Here is a 20,452-nt window from a genome sequence, read left to right as displayed (position 1 = left end):
GCTAAACATTTTTGTGCTTATAGATATAATATTTCCAAAAATACTGTTTTAACAGTAATTCAATTTTTACGAATATTTCAGCTAAACCAATAAATCCTATCTTAACCATTGCTCCTGAGCATCCATTTGTCAACGATAATATTACCTTAACATGTAACTCAACAGTACAACGGTGGCCTGTAGATATATCATCAAATCTGTCATATCAGTTTTATGGAAATCCAAGAGGATATACCAACAACAACATGAACAATACGCTTATATTAAACAAACTTTCAAAGTCAGATAAAGACATAAAAATATCATGCCAGGCAATAGATGAACTTGGAAAAGTATCAAACATGAGTCAAAGTATTATTTTGGATCCTTATTGTAAGTATTAAATAGTTGAATAAATATTTGATGTCAACTGTAGTGTGATAAACAAGTATGACTATACTTTATTTGACACTATAACTTACCTGCCCAGAGTGCCAAGTGATTTTTCCTCATTACTTGGCGTTCGTCGTCGTCGTTGTTGTGTTTTTACACTAATTTTCTCCACTGAACCAGCTGGACCAAATTGACCTTAACTTGCACTAAATCATCCGTATGGTATCTAGTAATACATATGTATCCGACAACCTCGCCAATGAACCAATAGGGATGCCATGTATAAAATAAAACATTGGGTAAAATGCAGTTTTTGGTCTTTATCTCTGAAAGCATTCAGAGCAAAAAAGAGAAGAACTAAAAATGTCAATCAGATGGATTTTTTTTGGGCTTAGAAATTTTCTAACGCATCAAACAAGATGTTGTTGGTTGGCAAAAATGTTCAGAATCATAGGCCCTACCAACTGTTTGTATATGGCAAGATTGTCTGACTTCTTCTTATAGGAGTTGTTGCCTTCAATAGTAAGTCTACTATTTTCTCTGTCTCTCTTAATAGGACTGATTGCTATCCCCTTAAATAAAGATTTGCCTACTCTCTTGTGTGTTTTAAGCAAGAACTGAAGTAAATAGAGAGAAACGAAACAGACTAAATAATCAACAATACAAGATCAACAAAAAGGGCTATTTCTTATGAATTCTATTCTTGTCTTCAATGTAAGAAAGTCCTTTGTTGAATATGCACATATATCAAGATGTGCAACACATGCTCTTAAGGCCTCTAGTTTATTCCAGCGTTACTAGTTAGTCTTTTGAAAATAAAACGAGTGGTGTACGAATTGGCAAGTCTTGCATTTATTTGTAGTTTATTTATACATCAACGTTATATGATATCATAAACTCAAGAGAGGTATAACTCATACTTATTAAAGAATATAAACATGGTATTTGCTTATAGAAGAAGTTTGTCTGGCAACCAGCTTACATGTGACAAAAAAATGTAAAATGCTGAAACGTAATTTTGATTGTTGTTAAAGCTACTAGAACAAAATAATCACAATTTTCAATGAAAACTTACAAAAAGCGTGAAAGCTAAACTACGGCAAGAATAAATTTAATGTCTTGTTTTGCTGTAATGCGATCAGTATATAATTTTTTTTACCGTTTAATGACATACATTGAACAAAGAGGTTATATAGCACACTAACCAATTAGTTTACTACAGAAGCATGAACATTTACCTTACTTCAGCACCGGTATTTACAGCCAATTTAGTATGCAAGCTTTGTGTATTGCTAATTTGTTTTCATTTGGTACTTGGTAATATAATTTGTAAATGTTTTTTTCCCTTTTACTTCAATTACCCATGGTGTTCGGTATATGTTTCATTTGGTCCATGGTATTTTCTTGCCGTTAATTTCAGTAAATGATACCTTTATAGCTTTTAATGAGAATAACAATATGCTTTTAATTGATATAGATGGTCCTGACATAGTTTTGGTGAATCCTGAATACACGGTAATCAATGTTACAGAAGGAACTGTATTAGGCCCTATACATTGCACTGCCGATTGTAAACCGAATTGTATATTCAATTGGAAATTTAGCACATCAAGGCATTTTGAACTCCTCCATACAAATCCGATTCTAACTGTAGCAGACATAGAGAAGAATCAGTCTGGTACCTACCGCTGCAGTGCTGTTCATCCTTATGATAAAACCATCATGAAAATGATAGATCTAGAAGTAAATGTACAATGTAAGTATCAATGTATCTGTGGAAATTTTCATTAAAGATTTCCAACTAACGTTAACAAAATAGTTTTTTCTCTTAAAAAGAAGACACCCCCGAAAAAAAACCGGGTTGAAAACTGCTTATCAAACAAGTATTATGTTTCAAAATGATTAAAAATAAAAATGTCCTTTCTAATTTAAACCGGTCGTCACTCACTACCTATCTTGAAATATAAAAGACAAAAAAAATCAGATATTTTACAAGGCAAGTTTTCATCCGTTGTAATGCATACATCATCAAATTAGGCCTTATAAAACTTAGTATGCTGGGTTTCAATCGCAAAACTAAGTGCACTAAAGTCTTAGTCCAAAAATATGGCTATGGTATTTGTACTTAAGTCTGCATTGTTAAAAATGACAACGCCTTATGATTAATAAATATAAACTGACTTGCAAAAGAGGGACCCGCTTCACTAGACAAACCTTTCAAGGAACCTTAAATTAAAGCAACCATATCAGATATGAATTCACGGCTTTTATTATCATAGAAGAGTTTGCCCATACTAACAAGTTTCAGATACTTTTCCAAATTGATAAACAACACTTAATAGTTGATTGAAAAGGAAGAGCGAATTCCTCGCAAAATTTTGGTTATTCCAGCTGACGCTAAGAAATAAAACTTGTATTTTTCTTCAAATTGCAACGTGGATTTTGAGGATTTGAAACATAAAACGAGGCGGTCTAACTCAGGTGACACAACAAACTGTATTAATATTTCAGTTTTATCGATAAAGGAAAATGTGGTATGAGTGCCAATGAGACAACTCCTCATCTCATATCTTGCTAAAACACATTTCGCAACTCTTATTGATTCAGCATAACATCAAGTTGATGCAAGTATTTATGAAGCATTGCATGTTTTGTTTTAGATTCCTCCCAAATTAGAGAACTTTGGTTAAGTGAAAAAATTGAAACAAATGAATGGAGTAACGCTACAATCTATAGTTTCAGTGAAGACGTCAATCTCAAGATAAGATTGAGTATTGACAGTAATCCAGATCCACAATTAGCATTAAGAACATCTCTGAAAACATTTCCACCATTACGTTATACGAAAAGCGGTCTTGAGTTTTTATCAGAACTGCCTGCTCTCCAATGTGAAGATTCAGGAAACTATACTATACAAGCTAGCAATGGGATTAAATATGGAGATACCAGAACAGTAAACTTGATAATATATTGTAAGTATAATGTCAGGAGAATATATCAATATAGACTCGTAACATATATAATAAAATTGTTTCAGGTCTGTTATTAGCCAAAAATCATAACCAATCATGGTTCCAAGTAATGCACCACCCTAACACCAACCTAACATGCGAATTAATCATATACAATTTAAAAGTATATCCTCTGTACTATTTGTTTTGGTATTTTTCGTCAAATGCTTGTACTATGCACATTCCGTCAATTTATTTTAAAACGTCAAGACCAGACAGCCTGGTACTTTTCGAATACAAACTATTTCATATAGTATGTTTCTTAATCGTCCAATAGTGTATGAAAACAAGATTTCTTTTTTAAAACAGGACTTAACAATCCCTTTTAAAATATTATTGACGACATTTAAATAATAAAAAACGACTGTTTACAGACATTTCAGTAACAATGTTTGTTAAAATGTTAATCTTCATGGAGACTTTAATTTGCGTATTTAGGTATTTTAAAGGATTTTACTTTACGTATAACAGGGGTAAGGTATGATTTAATAGCATAGATCAACCATGAAGAGTTGTGTTGGTTGTTGGTTACACCCAAATATGTGTTATACGACGCAAACATTTCGATCAATAAGATGTTGTTAACCATTATGCAATCTCAAACTATATCTAATGATGCAGGCATGATTGTAGGATTCAGTTATTTCATTCGTCTTTGAAGTCTTTTTTTTAAATTATGCATACCCTTGTTGGTAATCAAGCTCATCTTTATTATGTAGTTTATGTTTCTGTAATTCTAACAAGTATTGTAGTCCAATTTTTGTTGGGGTTTGTGCTGTTCAAATTTAAGTTTTTCTATGTTGTATATTTTGTACTGTTGTTTGTGTGGTTGTATTTTTCCTTTTAAGCCATGACGATGTCAGGTTGATTGCGACTTATAAGTTAGAATGTCTCTTTAGTATCTTTCGCATCTCTAAAAAAAACCACGTCATATCACTTAAATTCATCTTAATTCAAATGAGATACAAAACAGATATTTTTTACCAGTAATTCGAATTAAGAAACGTGCCGAACGTTAAAAAGACCAGAAAACACTTCACACGATTTCAGTTACCTTTAAAATCAAAAAGGAATTCATAATGATAATGAAAAACAAATTGTAGGTAAACCTCGGAATGTCACAGCAGATTTAAAAATAATTAAAACAAAAGTGAACACAACTGTAAATATAGTAATTCAAGTAGTTTCATTCCCGGAGCCAACTGTGCACTGGACTCGTTCGACTGAATTTGTCTGGATGGTTCAAAAAGATAGAAAGGATTTCAGATATAGAATGTATTCCTCTATACATATTGATTCGACAGATGACGTTGGTGACTATGGAATTCATCTTTGCAATAGATTCGGATGTATTTTAGAAAATATAACTGTAACACTTGAAGGTATTATAGTATTATGCATTTGTTTAATTATTGTTTTAGTATCTTTATTCACGCATATAATTTTTATTCTTCTTATTGCTCTGTTTTACTATTAATTTGCATAAACATTTAGTATTCAGTCTTATGTAGACGAAACGCGCGTCTGGCGTACTAAATTATAATCCTGGTACCTTTGATAACTATTTACACCACTGGGTCGATGCCACTGCTGGTAGACGTTTCGTCCCCGATGATATCACCAGCCCAGTAGTCAACACTTCGGTGTTGACATGAATATCAATAATGTGGTCATTTTTATAAATTTCCTGTATACAAAACTTTGAACTTTTTGAAAAACTAAGGATTTTCTTATCCCAGGCATAGATTACCTTAGCTGTATTTGGCACAACCTTTAGGAATTTTGGATTCGCAATGCTCATCAACTTTGTACTTAATTGGGTTTATAAATATTTTTGATTTGAGCGTCACTGATGAGTCTTATGTAGACGAAACGCGCGTCTGGTGTACTAAATTATAATCCTGGTACCTTTGATAACTATTATTATGGAATGTTAAGAATGTGTCAAAGAGACGACAACCTGAAAAAAGAGCAGAAAACACCCCAAGGTCATTCTTTATATTGGTTCTAGTCATGGATAAATGTTTTCCCAACAGAGAATTTACATAGTATTTGTTTATGATCTGAAGTTTGCAGATGTATCTATTGTTGGAAATCTAAAACGAAGTTTTGCGTTATTAGTAAATTTGCCCATCAAGGGGTAGAGGAGATAATGTTATACTTTCCCAAGCATTTTTTTCATTTACATAACAATGACAATTAAGATATTAATGACACTGCTGCTTCATCTGTTTAGTATTCATCGGTCTATTTCGTCACAATAATAATCGTGAAAGTTCCATAAACAAGTATCTTTTCATATTTTCATAAATGTTGATATTATTGCGTGTATCCGATTTCACATTTCCTTTGACCTAACCTGACCTAACAATTTTGCTTTCACTGTATTTTGTATCATTTTGGATAAAGTATAAGTTATATCTTTTCATACCACAGTATTTGCATTATAAGGTAAATCAACTTATCATATACTTAGACTCAATAACATATAATTTTACCGTATGATAATAGCATTAAATTGACGTAAATTTCATATTTTTCGAATTGATGCTTAGCGGGCTGATATGAAAAGTTTATCACATGCTTTGATTGTCATCACATGCCTTTCCGTAACGTTATCACATGGCATTCCGGTGATACTCGGGCAATTCCGGAAAATACACCTCAATGCTACGTTTTCAGTGAAAAACATTACAAAGTAGTGTACAAAACAATTATTTAAATACTGGAAATTATATTGTGTAAAATAATTTAATTGAATTAAAAAAAAATAATATTAAATAAATAATTTTTTTAAGCTTTTCTGAAACTTAATTTAGAAAGTTACATTAATGAAGTTGACTTTTCCAAACAATGTTCATTATGTATATTGTTGAATTATTTTTTTGTCGATTCGTCCATATAAAAATGTTTTTTTTTTCTCTGTTGAGGCATATGATAAAAAGATGTCATATTGAATGTATCAAACTTTGAGTCTGACGTCCGTGAACTTTTTACTCTTTCAACTTCTTTTCGGGAACCACGTAAAAGAATCAATATATGTTGAAGCATATGATTAAAAGATCATAACATGTCATTGATACTCGGGCAATTCCGGAAAATACACATCAATTCTACGTTTTTAGTGAAAAACATTTCAAAGTAGTGCACAAAACAATTATTTGAATACTGGAAAGTATATTGTGTAAAATGAAAAGAAAAATAATTAAAAACAAACAAACAAACAAATTATTAAATAAATGCATTTTTTATTTTTTTCTGAAACATAATTTAGAAAGTTTCTTTTAAAATAATGACTTTTCCAAACAATGTTTATAATTATGTACATGTATATTGTTGAATTATTTTTTGTGGATTCGTTCATATTAAACTGTTTTTTTTCTATTGAGGCATATGATAGAAAGATTTCATATTGAATGTATCCGGGGCAAATTTTGGGTCCGACGTCCGTGAACGTTTTTACTCTTTAAACCTTGGGAACCACGTAAAATGATCAACACATGAATCTGTTATTTTTCTTTACTGTTCAAGCAAATGATAAAAAGATCATAACATGTCATTTTTCATATCGCATGTATTATCAGCCCTAGGTCAATATCAGCCCTCGAGCCAGGCGGCTCTTGGACTGATATTGAACCAAGGGCTGATAATACATGCGATATGAAAAATGCCATGTAATAATCTGATAATATTATCTGGTTATGTTAAATTTTATACAAATAAAGAAATATTTTAGTTTAAGCCCTGGTCACAAAATATCGAACGTTTTTTTTTGTCGTGGAAGATCTATAAAATAGTCGTGGAACTGTCGGTCAAAATGTAAATAGAATATTTCGAATGGTCACATCAGCTACGACATGTCCACGTTGGATACACGAAAGTGAATATGAGATTGTAATTGTACTGCACGACAATCGTGAGTTTGGGTCTTTTTTCAGGTTTTCATGTCATTTGATTCGCTTATTACTGTCGTGTCACTGTCGTAGGACTATTAAGCAATTATCTTGAAAACTTTCAGGTTCTATCCGCATGATTCTAACTAAATCACCGGCAGATTGACGCTCAGACTCTTGCATCAGTATCAAAGCTAACAGGACCATTTTTTGCTCTTGCTGGAGTCCAACAAGGCGCATATTCAATAGTCCAAGCGTAATCTTTCTGAAGGAATAGACATCCTCTTTAAACGGCAGACGCTTTGTTTTCCAGATATTCAATCCCGCCGAAGTGTATTTTTTTTAAAAATAAAACAAAAAAATGTTGCACGACGAACGTACCATTGTCGTACGACATACAATCAATGTTGTGCGAGCATCGTACGAAATTTGATATTCATGGGACAATCGTGCGACTTTATCACGAGTGTCTTGAAATAGACGTAAGATATATGTCACGACAGTCGCACGACTGCGGTAAGAAACTCTCATGACAACGACAGTAACGCGATAATAAATTGAAGAGCAAAAAAGATGCATGTCCAAATTTCATCCCACACGACAGCGCCATGATGCTCAAAATATCGAACGACTGTCGTACGATGATAACAAAAGACCCGCAATTTGACCAATATTCATGTCGAGGCGCTGCATAGATGTGTCGTGGGTTCGTTGTGACCAAGGCTTTATATGTAAAAAAATAAAAACAACACGTTTGATAATTTCATGCTTGAATCGAAATTTGCTTATTGATTTTGAATTTACAAAATTAGTGATGACATCTATCGTATTCCATACTTTAAGGATTTGTGTTTATAATTTTGATTCTCAATTATGCAATTAATTTATTTGAAATAAATGATAGATATTTCAACACTTTAAATAACATGTTGCATTCCTTTCATCAGAAAAAAAAAAAAAAGCAGACAGCTTTCAGATTTTTCAGAACTTTCAGACGCAAAAAACCGCCTGAAATGTACATTAATGTGATATAATTTTGGCTTTACGCTAAACAAATGATTAACATATTTAGAAACGAATTGGAAAATGAAAGAAACGTCAAAATCTGACTCGAGCAAATACTTAATAATAATTACAATCACAATGGAAGTGTGCTACATGTATGTTAAGACAGCTAATAAAAATTAGTACACAAACACAAAGACGAAAATGTCACTGTATATAGCAAATGTAAATACTAGGTTACATTGTATATAAACGATTTATTTAGAAGTAAAGTATTAATTAATATCAAAGCAACGAAAACAAAAACATGGAAAATGATATTTTACTTATAATAAAAATACAAAAAGTTAGCAATGCACAGTAAAGTATACAATATATATTCAATTGAATCATTCTAACATGTATTTGTATCACATTGCATTTCCAAAAGATGATGTTATAGCTGTCACTAATAAATACCCAGGGATGTTTGTAGCAGGAATAACAACTTTGGTGGTTGGTTTGATCGTCTTAATTCCCGGAGCGATTTTCGTTATTCGCAAATGTGAGTTTTATGTATTTTTGTATACGTTGCACTGGAAGTCATATACTACGTATGATAAAGTATTTACGAATGTTTGCTCCTACATGTACCTCTGATGTTTAACTAAGCTTTCCAAATTGTTGTTTGTCTAAAGAAACTTAAACATCATATACAAATGTTTCAGATCAGTTAAGACTCATTGTCTAATAAGAATATTTCATTATTTACTTTGTTTTAGCTTTCATCTATACAAAATTTATACGATAAACACATCATTTATATAGTAAGTATTTGTTATTGCGATATAGAATATCAGATACAGACAAAAATCAATTGTTGGCATGATACAGGTTATATTATTCTTTTCTGTTTAATGGTATGATGCTAAACCCCTAACGGGAGAGATTGTGCTTAATATTTATCATGATTAAGACATAATCCTTCAATCAGTTTAATTGAGGTCCTAAGCTGGTATGTCAGTAACTGCTAGTAGTCCTTTAATACTATATGTACCATTGCCATTTTAATAAAAGTAATAAAAACAAAGTATGTTATTAGGTACATTGAATGTTTTAGTAGATTAAAGTATTCATTTATACTTCTAGGTATTTCAGGTTTGAGAACCAAGAAAACAATATCAGTTGAGTAGGTATTACAAATACATTATGTGTTGAAAGCCGTACATTGACCTATGATAGTTTACTTTTATAAATTGTTATTTGGATGGAGAGTTGACTGATTTGCACTAAAACCACATATTCCTATATCTATTTACTCATATTTCATATTCACACACAATATCGCTCAAACACAGTATAAACATGTAATTATGAATTATCACGGATAAGAAAAAAATGCCATCTTAAACATGGGCAAAACAAGTTAAAACGTGGTATTATATGTTTCATTGATGTTGAACAAGCTCACATCTATAGTAAAATTGAACAATTGAATGAATATAGAGAATAATTGTATCGTCTCGACTGTTATTACATTAACTTCTGTATTTAGTTAAAGAGAAGTTTTTGTGTTTCAATATTTTAATACAGTCACAATCATTGTTTAGCAAATCATGATTCTTAGTTGCAGTAGTGATAACACACTTACAATCCTGGTACTTTTGATAACTATTACAAGGCAGTGGGCAAGTAATTATTAAAGCATCAAATTGTAAAGTTACCACTAAAAAAATGAATGAATGTGAATGTACCATTGTGCATTCAGTGTCAAATAAGAGAAGTGACAATCATACTATGTGCCAAACATAATTCAAACTGAAAGGAAAACTTCTGTTATGAATTCTTCTTCCTTTCCTATAGATCGGATGAATATATAAAAGTACACAGAAGCAATCCGACGGTTTCAGAACCATATTCAACCTTGCAGCCTCAATCGGGTATGCCTCATAAATAAGATAAAATGAATAAATAAAAGACTAGATAATCATGTTGCCAGTTCATTGCAGAATTTATCAAATTTTCTAAATATATTTAGTGCAATCATCAAGTCACGGATAGATTGAATGCTCATACGGCTTACACAAATTTTGTTTATATGATCACGGACAAGTGTTCAGTTTATAAGACTTCACAATCTACCTACATGTATTTGAATAAAGAATCATTTTAGCATATTCAAACATTCACCCCAAGACGTCTGCAGTCGAATCGAAAATGAAAATTGTTTTTTTCCTAATTATCATACATAGGTTAATGTTGTTCACTTTAATATCATTTACGATAATCAGATACAGTAAACCCAGAAAATCAAATCTATCTTAAAATTGACAAAAAATTGTCAAATCTACTTATAGTTCAATTGAGTGGTTATCTTGAAATTAACGGTATGAAAATCAGAATTCGAAGTCTTTATTGACTCCACAATAAGGATATAGAGTAGGTATCCAAAATCATACTTCATCGGGTTGAGATAACGACTGATTGTTTTTTTAAAGCTACGAACAAGGATCTACCTCATCTCTTATCAATAAGAACCTGATTTTTTTATGTGAATTTTTCTATCAAAGACATTTGATATGAAATGCGTATTTCAATTGTCTATAAGGGCTTTGCAGTCCAATCTCTCGTTTTATGCAAGGGTTTTAATTTCAGCAAAAAGAGCACCGAATTTACATGCATTTGCTGCATGAAATCTTAGATTGACTTCTTTCACTATTATTTCAAAATTAAAACTTTTAGATCTTCAACGAGTATAAACTATTGGTGAATAAACGCTTATATCTTTATTCTACAGAGTCAAGACCTCTCCAAGAGCCCAGGTTAGTATCAAACAAATTACATAATATCAAACTTGCTAGAACCGTCATATGATGAAATTATCATACAAAACAATAACATGTGCGTCCAATAATAACCAGGTAATTTTAAACTTACTTCAAAAGGAAATTTTGTGTATCTGGTAAACATAGCTTAAGTGATTGTATGAAACGACAAACAACTAAGAATTTTAAACTCGGGAATATTTTTAAAGTAAAACAACAACAAAATCGAAATCCAAGGAAAGGTAAAAATGGAAAGACCTTCATCAAAAGGAAAAATCAAAAGCTGAAACATCAGTCAAAGAAATGGAAAACAACTGTCAAATGTTTTAGTTGGTAATATTGCGATATCTAATCATACGAAAAGTTAACTTTTTAAAAACAAGTTTTTACATGTTTCAAGTGAATTATTACCCAACATTAAGGAGTATATGGTTGATGTTCTTTTAAATAAATCTGTCTATTATTCAATTTTTCTTGAGGTTCTTGCGTCTGTCAATCCGACCATTAATTCCGTTCACAAAATGTAATCGTCCCTTTATGTAAGATTATTATTGTACCATTGTCTAGAATGATGAAATGCACAGTTGTATCGTGTTTAAAAGTTTCTGATCGGTCTTGAAAACCTTCTTTCGACGATGGTGATACGGGAATATATTTTTCGAGTAGGGACTATTTTGAGTCGGTTAGTCTATTCTTGACATAGTATAGGGGATTATATTATCATCTTGATCTTTAAAGCCATGATAACATTTTATATCCAATTATCTGCTAACATCATTATGGATGATTAGTGATTTTTTTTATCACACTTGCACAATCTGTTTTCTTCATATTCACATCAATTTACTATTATTATACCTTACATATATGTCAAATAATTCTATTGGATAACACCTCACCACGTGGCATTCATTTCATTTAATTGCAAGGGAGGACGAATAATCCTCGAGTTTTCTACTATCAAAATGACGTAACAGACGAAAATAAACAAATTGGCAGCGTTCACGTTACACTGACAGCCCATCGAGGTACGAGGCAATATGGCGTTGAAAATGAATAGAGTGCCAGCAGCCGATAATATCTCTTATAAAGTAACGATCCATTTCAGGGCCATCAGTATTTTACAAAAATATTCTACCTTTATTGTACATTCGAGAAACTCTAGAACACAAATGTGTATTTATTTTCAAACCATAATATACGGAACGGCAGCTTGTGTTTGTCATGTAATGTAAAAAATATATAAAAAACAAAGTAAGTGTTCAAAAGACCTTTCCACTGTTAGTTCGGTATAATAAAACAATTGTGGCCCCTTAGAATCGATGAATATCCATAATTGAATACTAACAAACATTCTTCTTTGATTTTTGGTCATTCACTTAAAGTTTGCAAATATGATTGTTTCATGATATTTCGGTTAAAATCTACCTGAGCGTCGCAATCTATGTAACGATACTTTAAACCGTACATGCATTTAATTCACTGAACTTGATGTTTTTTTAGTTTTATACCCCTTGTTTGTCTGCTATAGATTTATTCAATTTTTGCGCTTGCTTTTTACAAATGGTTAGTTGCTATTTGTAAGGAGTCCTGCTTCCATTCCTGTCCTGGTTGGTCATACTTTGAATTATCATTATTTCTTTTTAATGTCATTCTTTTTTTACTTCTTCTTCTTGATATTTAACTACATTGTTAACATAATATGAATATACTTAACAGTAATGATACATATGAAGAATGTGGAATGACCACTGCAGTGGATTTCTATCAAAACGTTGAAGAGGGGTGAGTTATAATATATCTTGCTTCGAAAAGAAAAGATATAAAGAAGAATACATAAAGAATTATACATGTATTCATTAAACATTTGTTATATTTTGAATTCTTGTTTTATTTATTTAGACGTTGTTTTTCTAATCAATAGAACAAGTCCGTTTTGTTATGTCATATTCGACACACTTTATGATAGCATTGTGATTTTTTTTTTTAAAGTAAACGGGTTTCACTTGTATATTTCGGACACAAAAATCTTACTTTTTTTAAAAACATATATACCAACCACTTACACAAAAATTCTAAAAACAAACCCATGCAAATGAACAAACGAAGACTTTCATCGAAGAACACATTGTTCAGGTAGTCAGACTTGCTACATGTATAAGCATTACATGGAGAAAAAGACAAACACAGTTTATGAGCGCACTACAACCCTTTTTAGCATGCAGTTAAAGTAAAACTTACAATGAAAATGTACTATCAAGTTACCAATTAAGGGCATGGTATACAGCTACAGGAGGAAGAGATAATGACATTGCCAACATACATGTTATGTTTTTCGACACCAAACTGTGAAATATCTGGAAAAGATATTTCGACTTACTTTAATCATTTCCTTGCAAATGAGTACATCGACCCTTTTGAGTACAGAAGTTGTACTGATTTTAAGGAATAACATCACCAGTGATTTTTTTTTAAACTTTGCAAAGAATTGATAGACAAAATTATACCATACTAGTGTAAAACCTATTTACATGAACCTGCGTATGTTTATCTTTGGAAACAAGTTATGTTTGTCTATCAAATAAAACAAATATGTCATCGAAAGTGAATATTTAATGGAAAGTAAAAAAATTCATCGATCCCAATTATCTCTAAATTTGGCACATGGAGGTGTAGTACTTTTATTATAATTTTGAATGACTTTGTTAGCACAGTTTACGTTTAAAGATACCGTACGCGAGGGATCAAAATTGTATAGTATGAAAGAGAGGAAAGAGAGATAGAGACAGAAACTTTTAATAGTAAATAAACCACAGGTATAAAAATGGCGGATACTAACATGACGGAGACAGAGAGCTCACTCGAACAAAACCTCGGTGAATACTCTGAGGATCAAACATTCAATAACAAACTTCTAAGTGGCATAGTAGGCATACAACAAACATTAAACAGTCTTATAATAAAATTTGAAAACCAAAATGAAGAAATACATGGTATTAAAAAATGACATATACGCCAAAGATGGCATTGAAGACAGACTTCAAGCTGTGGCAACAGAAACTGAAGACCAAACAACTATGATAGCCGAAGTCAGAAATCAAAATACAAAACTGACAACGGAATTAAATCTAATGAAGTCATACGTGGTACATTTAGAAACTAGACTCGATTGTCAACAAAGTCAAATAGCAAACCTGGTTGAACGCAGCATGAGGGAAAATGCTATAGTAATAGGGGTTCATGAACGAAATGACGAAAACGTAATAGCGGAATTAAAATTGATTTTCAAAAATGTTTTGAAAATAACTGAAAATATTAAAATTGACCGAGCCCACAGAATAGGGACCCAGACAAATAAAAACAGCACCCGTCCTATAGTTGTTAAATTCCATGACTACAATGACCGGGAGCATGTCATAAACACTGCACGAACAATAGGCAAACAAAACAAAGAGTTACTAAATGGCATATACATAACTCCACAGTTTCCAGACGATATGCGTGAAAACAGAAAAAGACTAGTACAAAAACAAAAGGAGTACAAAGAAGTAGATGTAGGCACTAAAATTAAAGGAAACAGTTTATTCTTCATCAAAAGTGGATCTAAATATGTGGAAAAAGTGTCAACACCAAAAGCTTTAGCTATTTTTGATGCCAGTAACAAGTCTAAATTTGGTACATTTGAGCAAACTTGTTCTAATGAAGTTAGTGACAATGGTCATACTTATTGTGTCACAGCTGCTGTCACCACAACATACGGAGAAGTTCGTGAAGCTGCCCGACAAATAATGCAGGGCCCAGTATCTGCATGTACATACAACACATTGGTATATCGGTTTACAGACAAAGACGGACATACACACGACGGGTACGATGACGACAGAGACTACGGAATTGGATCAAGGATACCTGACTATTTAAAAGAAATAGATGCACACAACATAACGATCATTTCCTCACGTACACCTCCATCTGGTACAGCAAAGATAGGTTCAAGAAAAAACAATATTATCTTGGAGGGAGTAAAATCGGCTCTCCGCAAAATGTAAACAATAAAAACTTTAAACTAATTTACTGTTGTTTGAACTCATCTTGATAGACAATAAACATGCAGTAAAGTATGTTGAATGTCTTTTTTTTCTTCTTCTTTCAGGTTTATAATTTGTTAGATATTATATATTTAGTTTCATGTATTCTCTTTTCAAATCCTATATGTTTACTATTTTCAAAGTATCTTAAGAGTTTCAATTCTCTATTTTATTTTTAAAAAGAGTATTCATTATTCCAGTGAGATATAAAGAAGCAAATTTCAAATGAATTACCTTAATAGGTAATCTGTAGATAAAACTACTTTTTATGAATTTTAAATTTACATACAACTTTATCCGAAATAATTTCACCATGAATTAAAATAAGTCAATAAAATACATGCAGCGTATATTGTAATTTTATATAACAAAATTTACTCACGGTACCGGCACGCAGACATCATGAAAGTAATCATCTTCCCTGTGTATTACTATAATCCCGGGAGAAAAAAATCCCACTTTTTTGTTGTTGTTGACACTATATTTACATAAATTGCACATACACACGTTAAAATAATCCAATATACTGGTATTCTATAAAATGAATTCTCATTTCCTTTTTTGTAAAGTGCGAATATCCTTTCGATCCCCAGCAATGTTGGCGAACAAAAATGTATATATTAAACATTTTTTATACGTTTTGCACCCAATGCAAATCTTAAAAAACTATCCGATATATATATATGCAAAAACATGAATCCAGTGATATGCAATGCAATCCACAGTTCTATCAAAATACATATATGCCATTATATAACTGTGTCCCATATTCGTACGTCGGCAAGAAAAGGTAAACAAAATTATCAACAAGAATGTCTGTGTACCTATGCACGTGTATTTCAATCTGTAATTGGGTCATTTATAGTAAAGGTTGTAAATTGTAATGTTGTTATGTATGAATGAAAGTTACATGTACTTTAAACCGTAACTGGTAAACCTATAGTGTATTGTTTTTATTAATGAATGATAGTTACATGCGTTTTATTGAGAATGAACAATGAATATAACAAACTTTAACATTAATTATATGGTTTAGGTCAGGCAGACCGAACAGAGAGAATTCTCTCTCTTTTTGTATTGTATTGTATATTTGATATGTTTTTCTGTATTTTGTTTCTACTTAGTTATATAATGTTCAACTACGTTAAGTGTATCACATATGAAATTAATAAGACTGTAAAGCCAAAACTAGATAATGGCTAATTATTGTATCAATTTAACTTCTCTTAATGTAAATGGCTTTGGAAACGATTTTAAACGCAAATCCATGTTTCTTTGGTTAAAAAAATTTCAAAGCGACATCATTTTCTTGCAAGAAACACACAGTACTGAATCGTATGAAACTATATGGAAAAGGGAATGGGGTGGAGATATTTATTTTTCGCACGGGGAAACGAACTCTAAAGGTGTTGCTATTTTGTTTAACAGCTCAACAAATTATATATTAAAGGAAAAAATTGCAGATGAAAACGGAAGGTATCTCATTCTAACTGTTGAAATTGATAACACAGATTTTGTTTTTGTGAATTATTATGCACCGACCAAAAACTTAGAAAATGACCAAATTGAATATATTGAAAAATTAAAAATTTTATTAAATGAAAAGTTAGAACAAAATCTCGTTTTGGGTGGAGATTTTAATACGATACTAAATCCATCTTTAGACAAAATGGGTGGTTCAAAATATAACACACCTGTCAAATATACGAGTAAATTAGAAGATTTTATAGAAGAATTTGACTTATGTGATATTTGGAGGACAAAAAATGTTGACTCTAGATTATATACTTGGCGTCAAAGAACCCCGCTTATACAATGTCGCTTAGATTTTTGGTTGATATCGAATTTTTTGTCAAGCAGTGTTACAAAAACATCCATTGTTCCGTCTATAAAATCTGATCATAGTCTTATCAAGTTGACACTGTCAGGCGAAAACTTTAGTGAGAGAGGTCCCGGTTTTTGGAAATTCAACTCGGGTTTATTGACAGACAAAGATTATGTGGATATAGTCAAAAATACTTTATCAGAATGTGATGATAAATATCAAAATTTAGAAAATAAAAATTTAAAATGGGATACCATTAAAAGTGAAATAAGGGGCGCAACCGTCAAATATTCCAAATATAAAAACATGAAATTGCGGGAAAGAGAGTCCAGTTTAAAAAAAACGACAAGACGAAATTCAGAAAAATCTCTCTCGTACATATTTAGATAAAGATATAAATACACTTTTAATTGAATTAGATATTGTTAAAGAAGATTTAGAGCAAATAGTAAATAATCAAACAAGAGGGGCTATTATACGATCACATGCCGAGCACTGCGAAGGCAATGAAAGAAATTCAAAATATTTCTGATCATTAGAAAAACGTAATTATAAAAATAAATGTATTAACAAATTAGTTGTAAACGACATTGAAATATTGTCACAAGAAAAAATTCTAAACGAAGAGAGAAATTTCTACGAAAATCTGTACTCATCAAAAGAAGACCCTGATAAATATTCAGGTGATTCTAACTTTTTTGATTTAAATTTTATTCCTAAGCTAACAGATCTGGAAAAGGATATATGCGATGCAGATATTTCAGAATCTGAGTGCGTTAAAGTTTTAAAAACATTTTAAAATAATAAAAGCCCTGGTACAGATGGGCTTACCGCTGAGTTTTACAAATTTTTCTGGATTGATGTAAAAAAATATGTTTTGGAAAGCTATGAATATTTCTTCGAGACCGGAACCCTCTCAATAGACCAAAGACGGGGTATTTTGACTCTTATTCCAAAGAAAGATAAAGATAGAACACTCTTGTCGAACTGGCGACCTCTTTCTCTCTTAAATTTTGATTACAAATTATTAGCCAAAGTTATTGCGGAAAGAATGAAATTATTTCTTCCGAAACTTATAGAACCGGATCAGACAGGATATGTGGCTGGTAGATATATTGGTGAAAATCTACGACTAATTGCTGATATTATATTGTTTACTACTTTAAAAAATTATCCAGGGCTTATATTACTAGTCGATTTCGAAAAGGCGTTTGATACGCTAGAATGGAAAATTATTCAAAAAGCATTGGCTTGTTTTAATTTTGGTAGCAAGTTCCGGAAATGGGTCTTAACTTTATACTCAAATATATCTAGTCTTGTCGTTAATAATGGATTTAGTTCTAGTCCGTTCAAAATTGAGAGAGGTGTTCGACAAGGGTGTCCTTTGTCTCCTTTTTTATTTATTTTGGCCGTTGAACTGCTGGCAATAAATATTCGTAAGAACAACCATATATCAGGTATAAAAATTGGGGATACTGAAATAAAAATTTCACAGTTGGCTGATGTCACCTAAGAGCAACTCTTTTGGATTCGTTTTTGAGCATGAGAATAAAAAAATGCCTATAAGCAAATTATATACTAAAGATGTATATTCACTTTTTATCGATCGGGTAAGTGTTTCTCCTATTTCACAACAAAGGTGGGAAGAAACTTTTAATATAGAAATTAGTGACGAAAAGTGGAACAATATTTATTCACTAGCTTTTAAATGTACTATTGAAAGCAAACTACAAGCTTTTCAATATAAAGTGTTACACAGAATAGTCTCACATAATTATCTCCTTGAAAAATATAAACTTTCTTTAACTAATGAGTGTGCCAGTTGTAACGAAATAGAAACTATAGAGCATAAATTTTTTAAATGTATAGAAATAAAACGATTTTGGAGAGAATTTTCTAATTGGTGGCATTTAGTTTTTGGAGTAAAATTTTTTTTAAATAAAGACAGTGTCATTTTTGGTATATTGAATTCTGATAACTTAGTGTTAAACTATTGTATTTTACAGGCAAAATATTACATTCATTATGTAAAGTACACACAATTAGACAGATTGTTTATATCTGTGCAAGCTTTTCTCAAATTTTTGAAAAGACGTCTGGAGATATTAGAATATTTATATCTTTCTAAAGACAAGCACGAGTCATTTGTCGACAGATGGGGGGAATTTATGGAAGTTATTAATTAAATTTTATTCTCGATATGATCATGTATATTTAATGTATTCCAAAGTATCTTTTACTTGTATCATATACCGATTATTCACATCATTTACTTGTATTTGTTTTTACTATGTCTTATTCGTAAAATATCAATAGTATATGACTATGCCATATGTCAATCACTTATATATTGTAAAAATGTATGTATGTATGTATGCACTGTAGCTTGAACACCAAAAAGATCAATAAAAAAAAAAAAAAAAATTGTATAGTATGACCTTATATGCAGCAAGGACCCAAAAGGATTCAAATGATCTTAAAAGTTGGATCATAATTAGCTAACTTTACGTTAGAGTTATACCAGCTACTGCATATACAATTGTTAAAAATACTACGTCTCCCGAATGCATCAACACGAAAACATAGGTTTGCATGGTTTTATTAAAGCATTGCCAAAGCATGGTCGATACAAGTAAGAATAAAAGCCATGATGGCGTTTAATTGCATGATATTGTCATGTCTATTACATTTAGACTAGCAACTATAAATGACAATGTAGTTATATCCCAACTCATGCAGACCACATGTACATTTTATCCAGTTTGAACTAAACTCATTCCCATATCTTGTTGATCTACATGAATTATCTAAACTTTTTCAAACTTCATCTTCTTAGAACACTTAAATAAATGCATAAGCGTTTCATTGACTGGCACAGAAACATAATAACAATAAATACTCTCAATTCTTACTTTTTAAATTAAATGTTAAAATGTTCATAACACTTTACCAATGAAGTGACTTGTATGGCTTAACCCCTATGGATCAAAATATTTTCAGACCAGGGAAAGAGCAAACAACAACAACCAATTGATGAATGCTGTTCACTACATATACTGAGTTTAGATCTGATAAATACATTTTACTTAATATGTCATAATTTAAAGTATGTTATGTGATCATATGTATCCTTCCAGGTGAATTGTATATAAGTGTGTGTGTGTTTATGTGTATAAAATGTCTCAGCGAAGATTGAATAGTTGAAATAGAATATAAAAATTATATCACATGGTGTAATAAGTCTTGTAAACGTTAAACCGTTTTTTCTTAAGCAAAAATGTTGAATTATGGTAGAAAAATAAAGATGAACAAAGATACATCAACAGATAAAGGCAAGTTATTTTAAAAACTTTTTTTTATGCTGATGATTGAAATCTTTTTATAAATAAGATTAACATATAATTTCCACTTTCAAGATACCTGTTGAGAGCCTCTTTATTGAGTCAAGATGAAG

The 20,452-nt window shown here is 31.2% G+C and overlaps 1 protein-coding gene across 1 annotated transcript; it reads left to right on the top strand.

The window, feature by feature from the left end:
- Window positions 1-1,830: 1,830 nt before the first annotated feature.
- LOC134722920 (uncharacterized) lies at window positions 1,831-20,216 on the top strand. Its single transcript, XM_063586553.1, has 9 exons — window positions 1,831-2,128; window positions 3,033-3,344; window positions 4,487-4,765; window positions 8,712-8,825; window positions 9,410-9,449; window positions 10,124-10,200; window positions 11,058-11,082; window positions 12,805-12,870; window positions 19,999-20,216. The coding sequence occupies exons 1-9, from the start codon at window positions 1,831-1,833 to the stop codon at window positions 20,030-20,032; spliced, it is 1,245 nt and encodes a 414-aa protein (XP_063442623.1). The 3' UTR covers window positions 20,033-20,216.
- Window positions 20,217-20,452: the final 236 nt, after the last annotated feature.

Source organism: Mytilus trossulus, chromosome 6 (assembly GCF_036588685.1).
Source record: "Mytilus trossulus isolate FHL-02 chromosome 6, PNRI_Mtr1.1.1.hap1, whole genome shotgun sequence".
In the NCBI taxonomy this organism is placed as follows: Eukaryota; Metazoa; Mollusca; class Bivalvia; order Mytilida; family Mytilidae; genus Mytilus; species Mytilus trossulus.
Note: the sequence above shows the minus strand (reverse complement) of the source record. Positions and strands in the feature narration are given on the sequence as shown.

Excerpts from the sequence above, each read along its gene's own strand:
- LOC134722920 (XM_063586553.1), top strand. The coding sequence starts at position 1,831 with ATGCTTTTAATTGATATAGATGGTCCTGACATAGTTTTGGTGAATCCT. Across the intron at positions 10,201-11,057 it reads AACCTTGCAGCCTCAATCGG|AGTCAAGACCTCTCCAAGAG; the intron begins GTATGCCTCATA and ends TTTATTCTACAG. Across the intron at positions 11,083-12,804 it reads AGACCTCTCCAAGAGCCCAG|TAATGATACATATGAAGAAT; the intron begins GTTAGTATCAAA and ends TATACTTAACAG.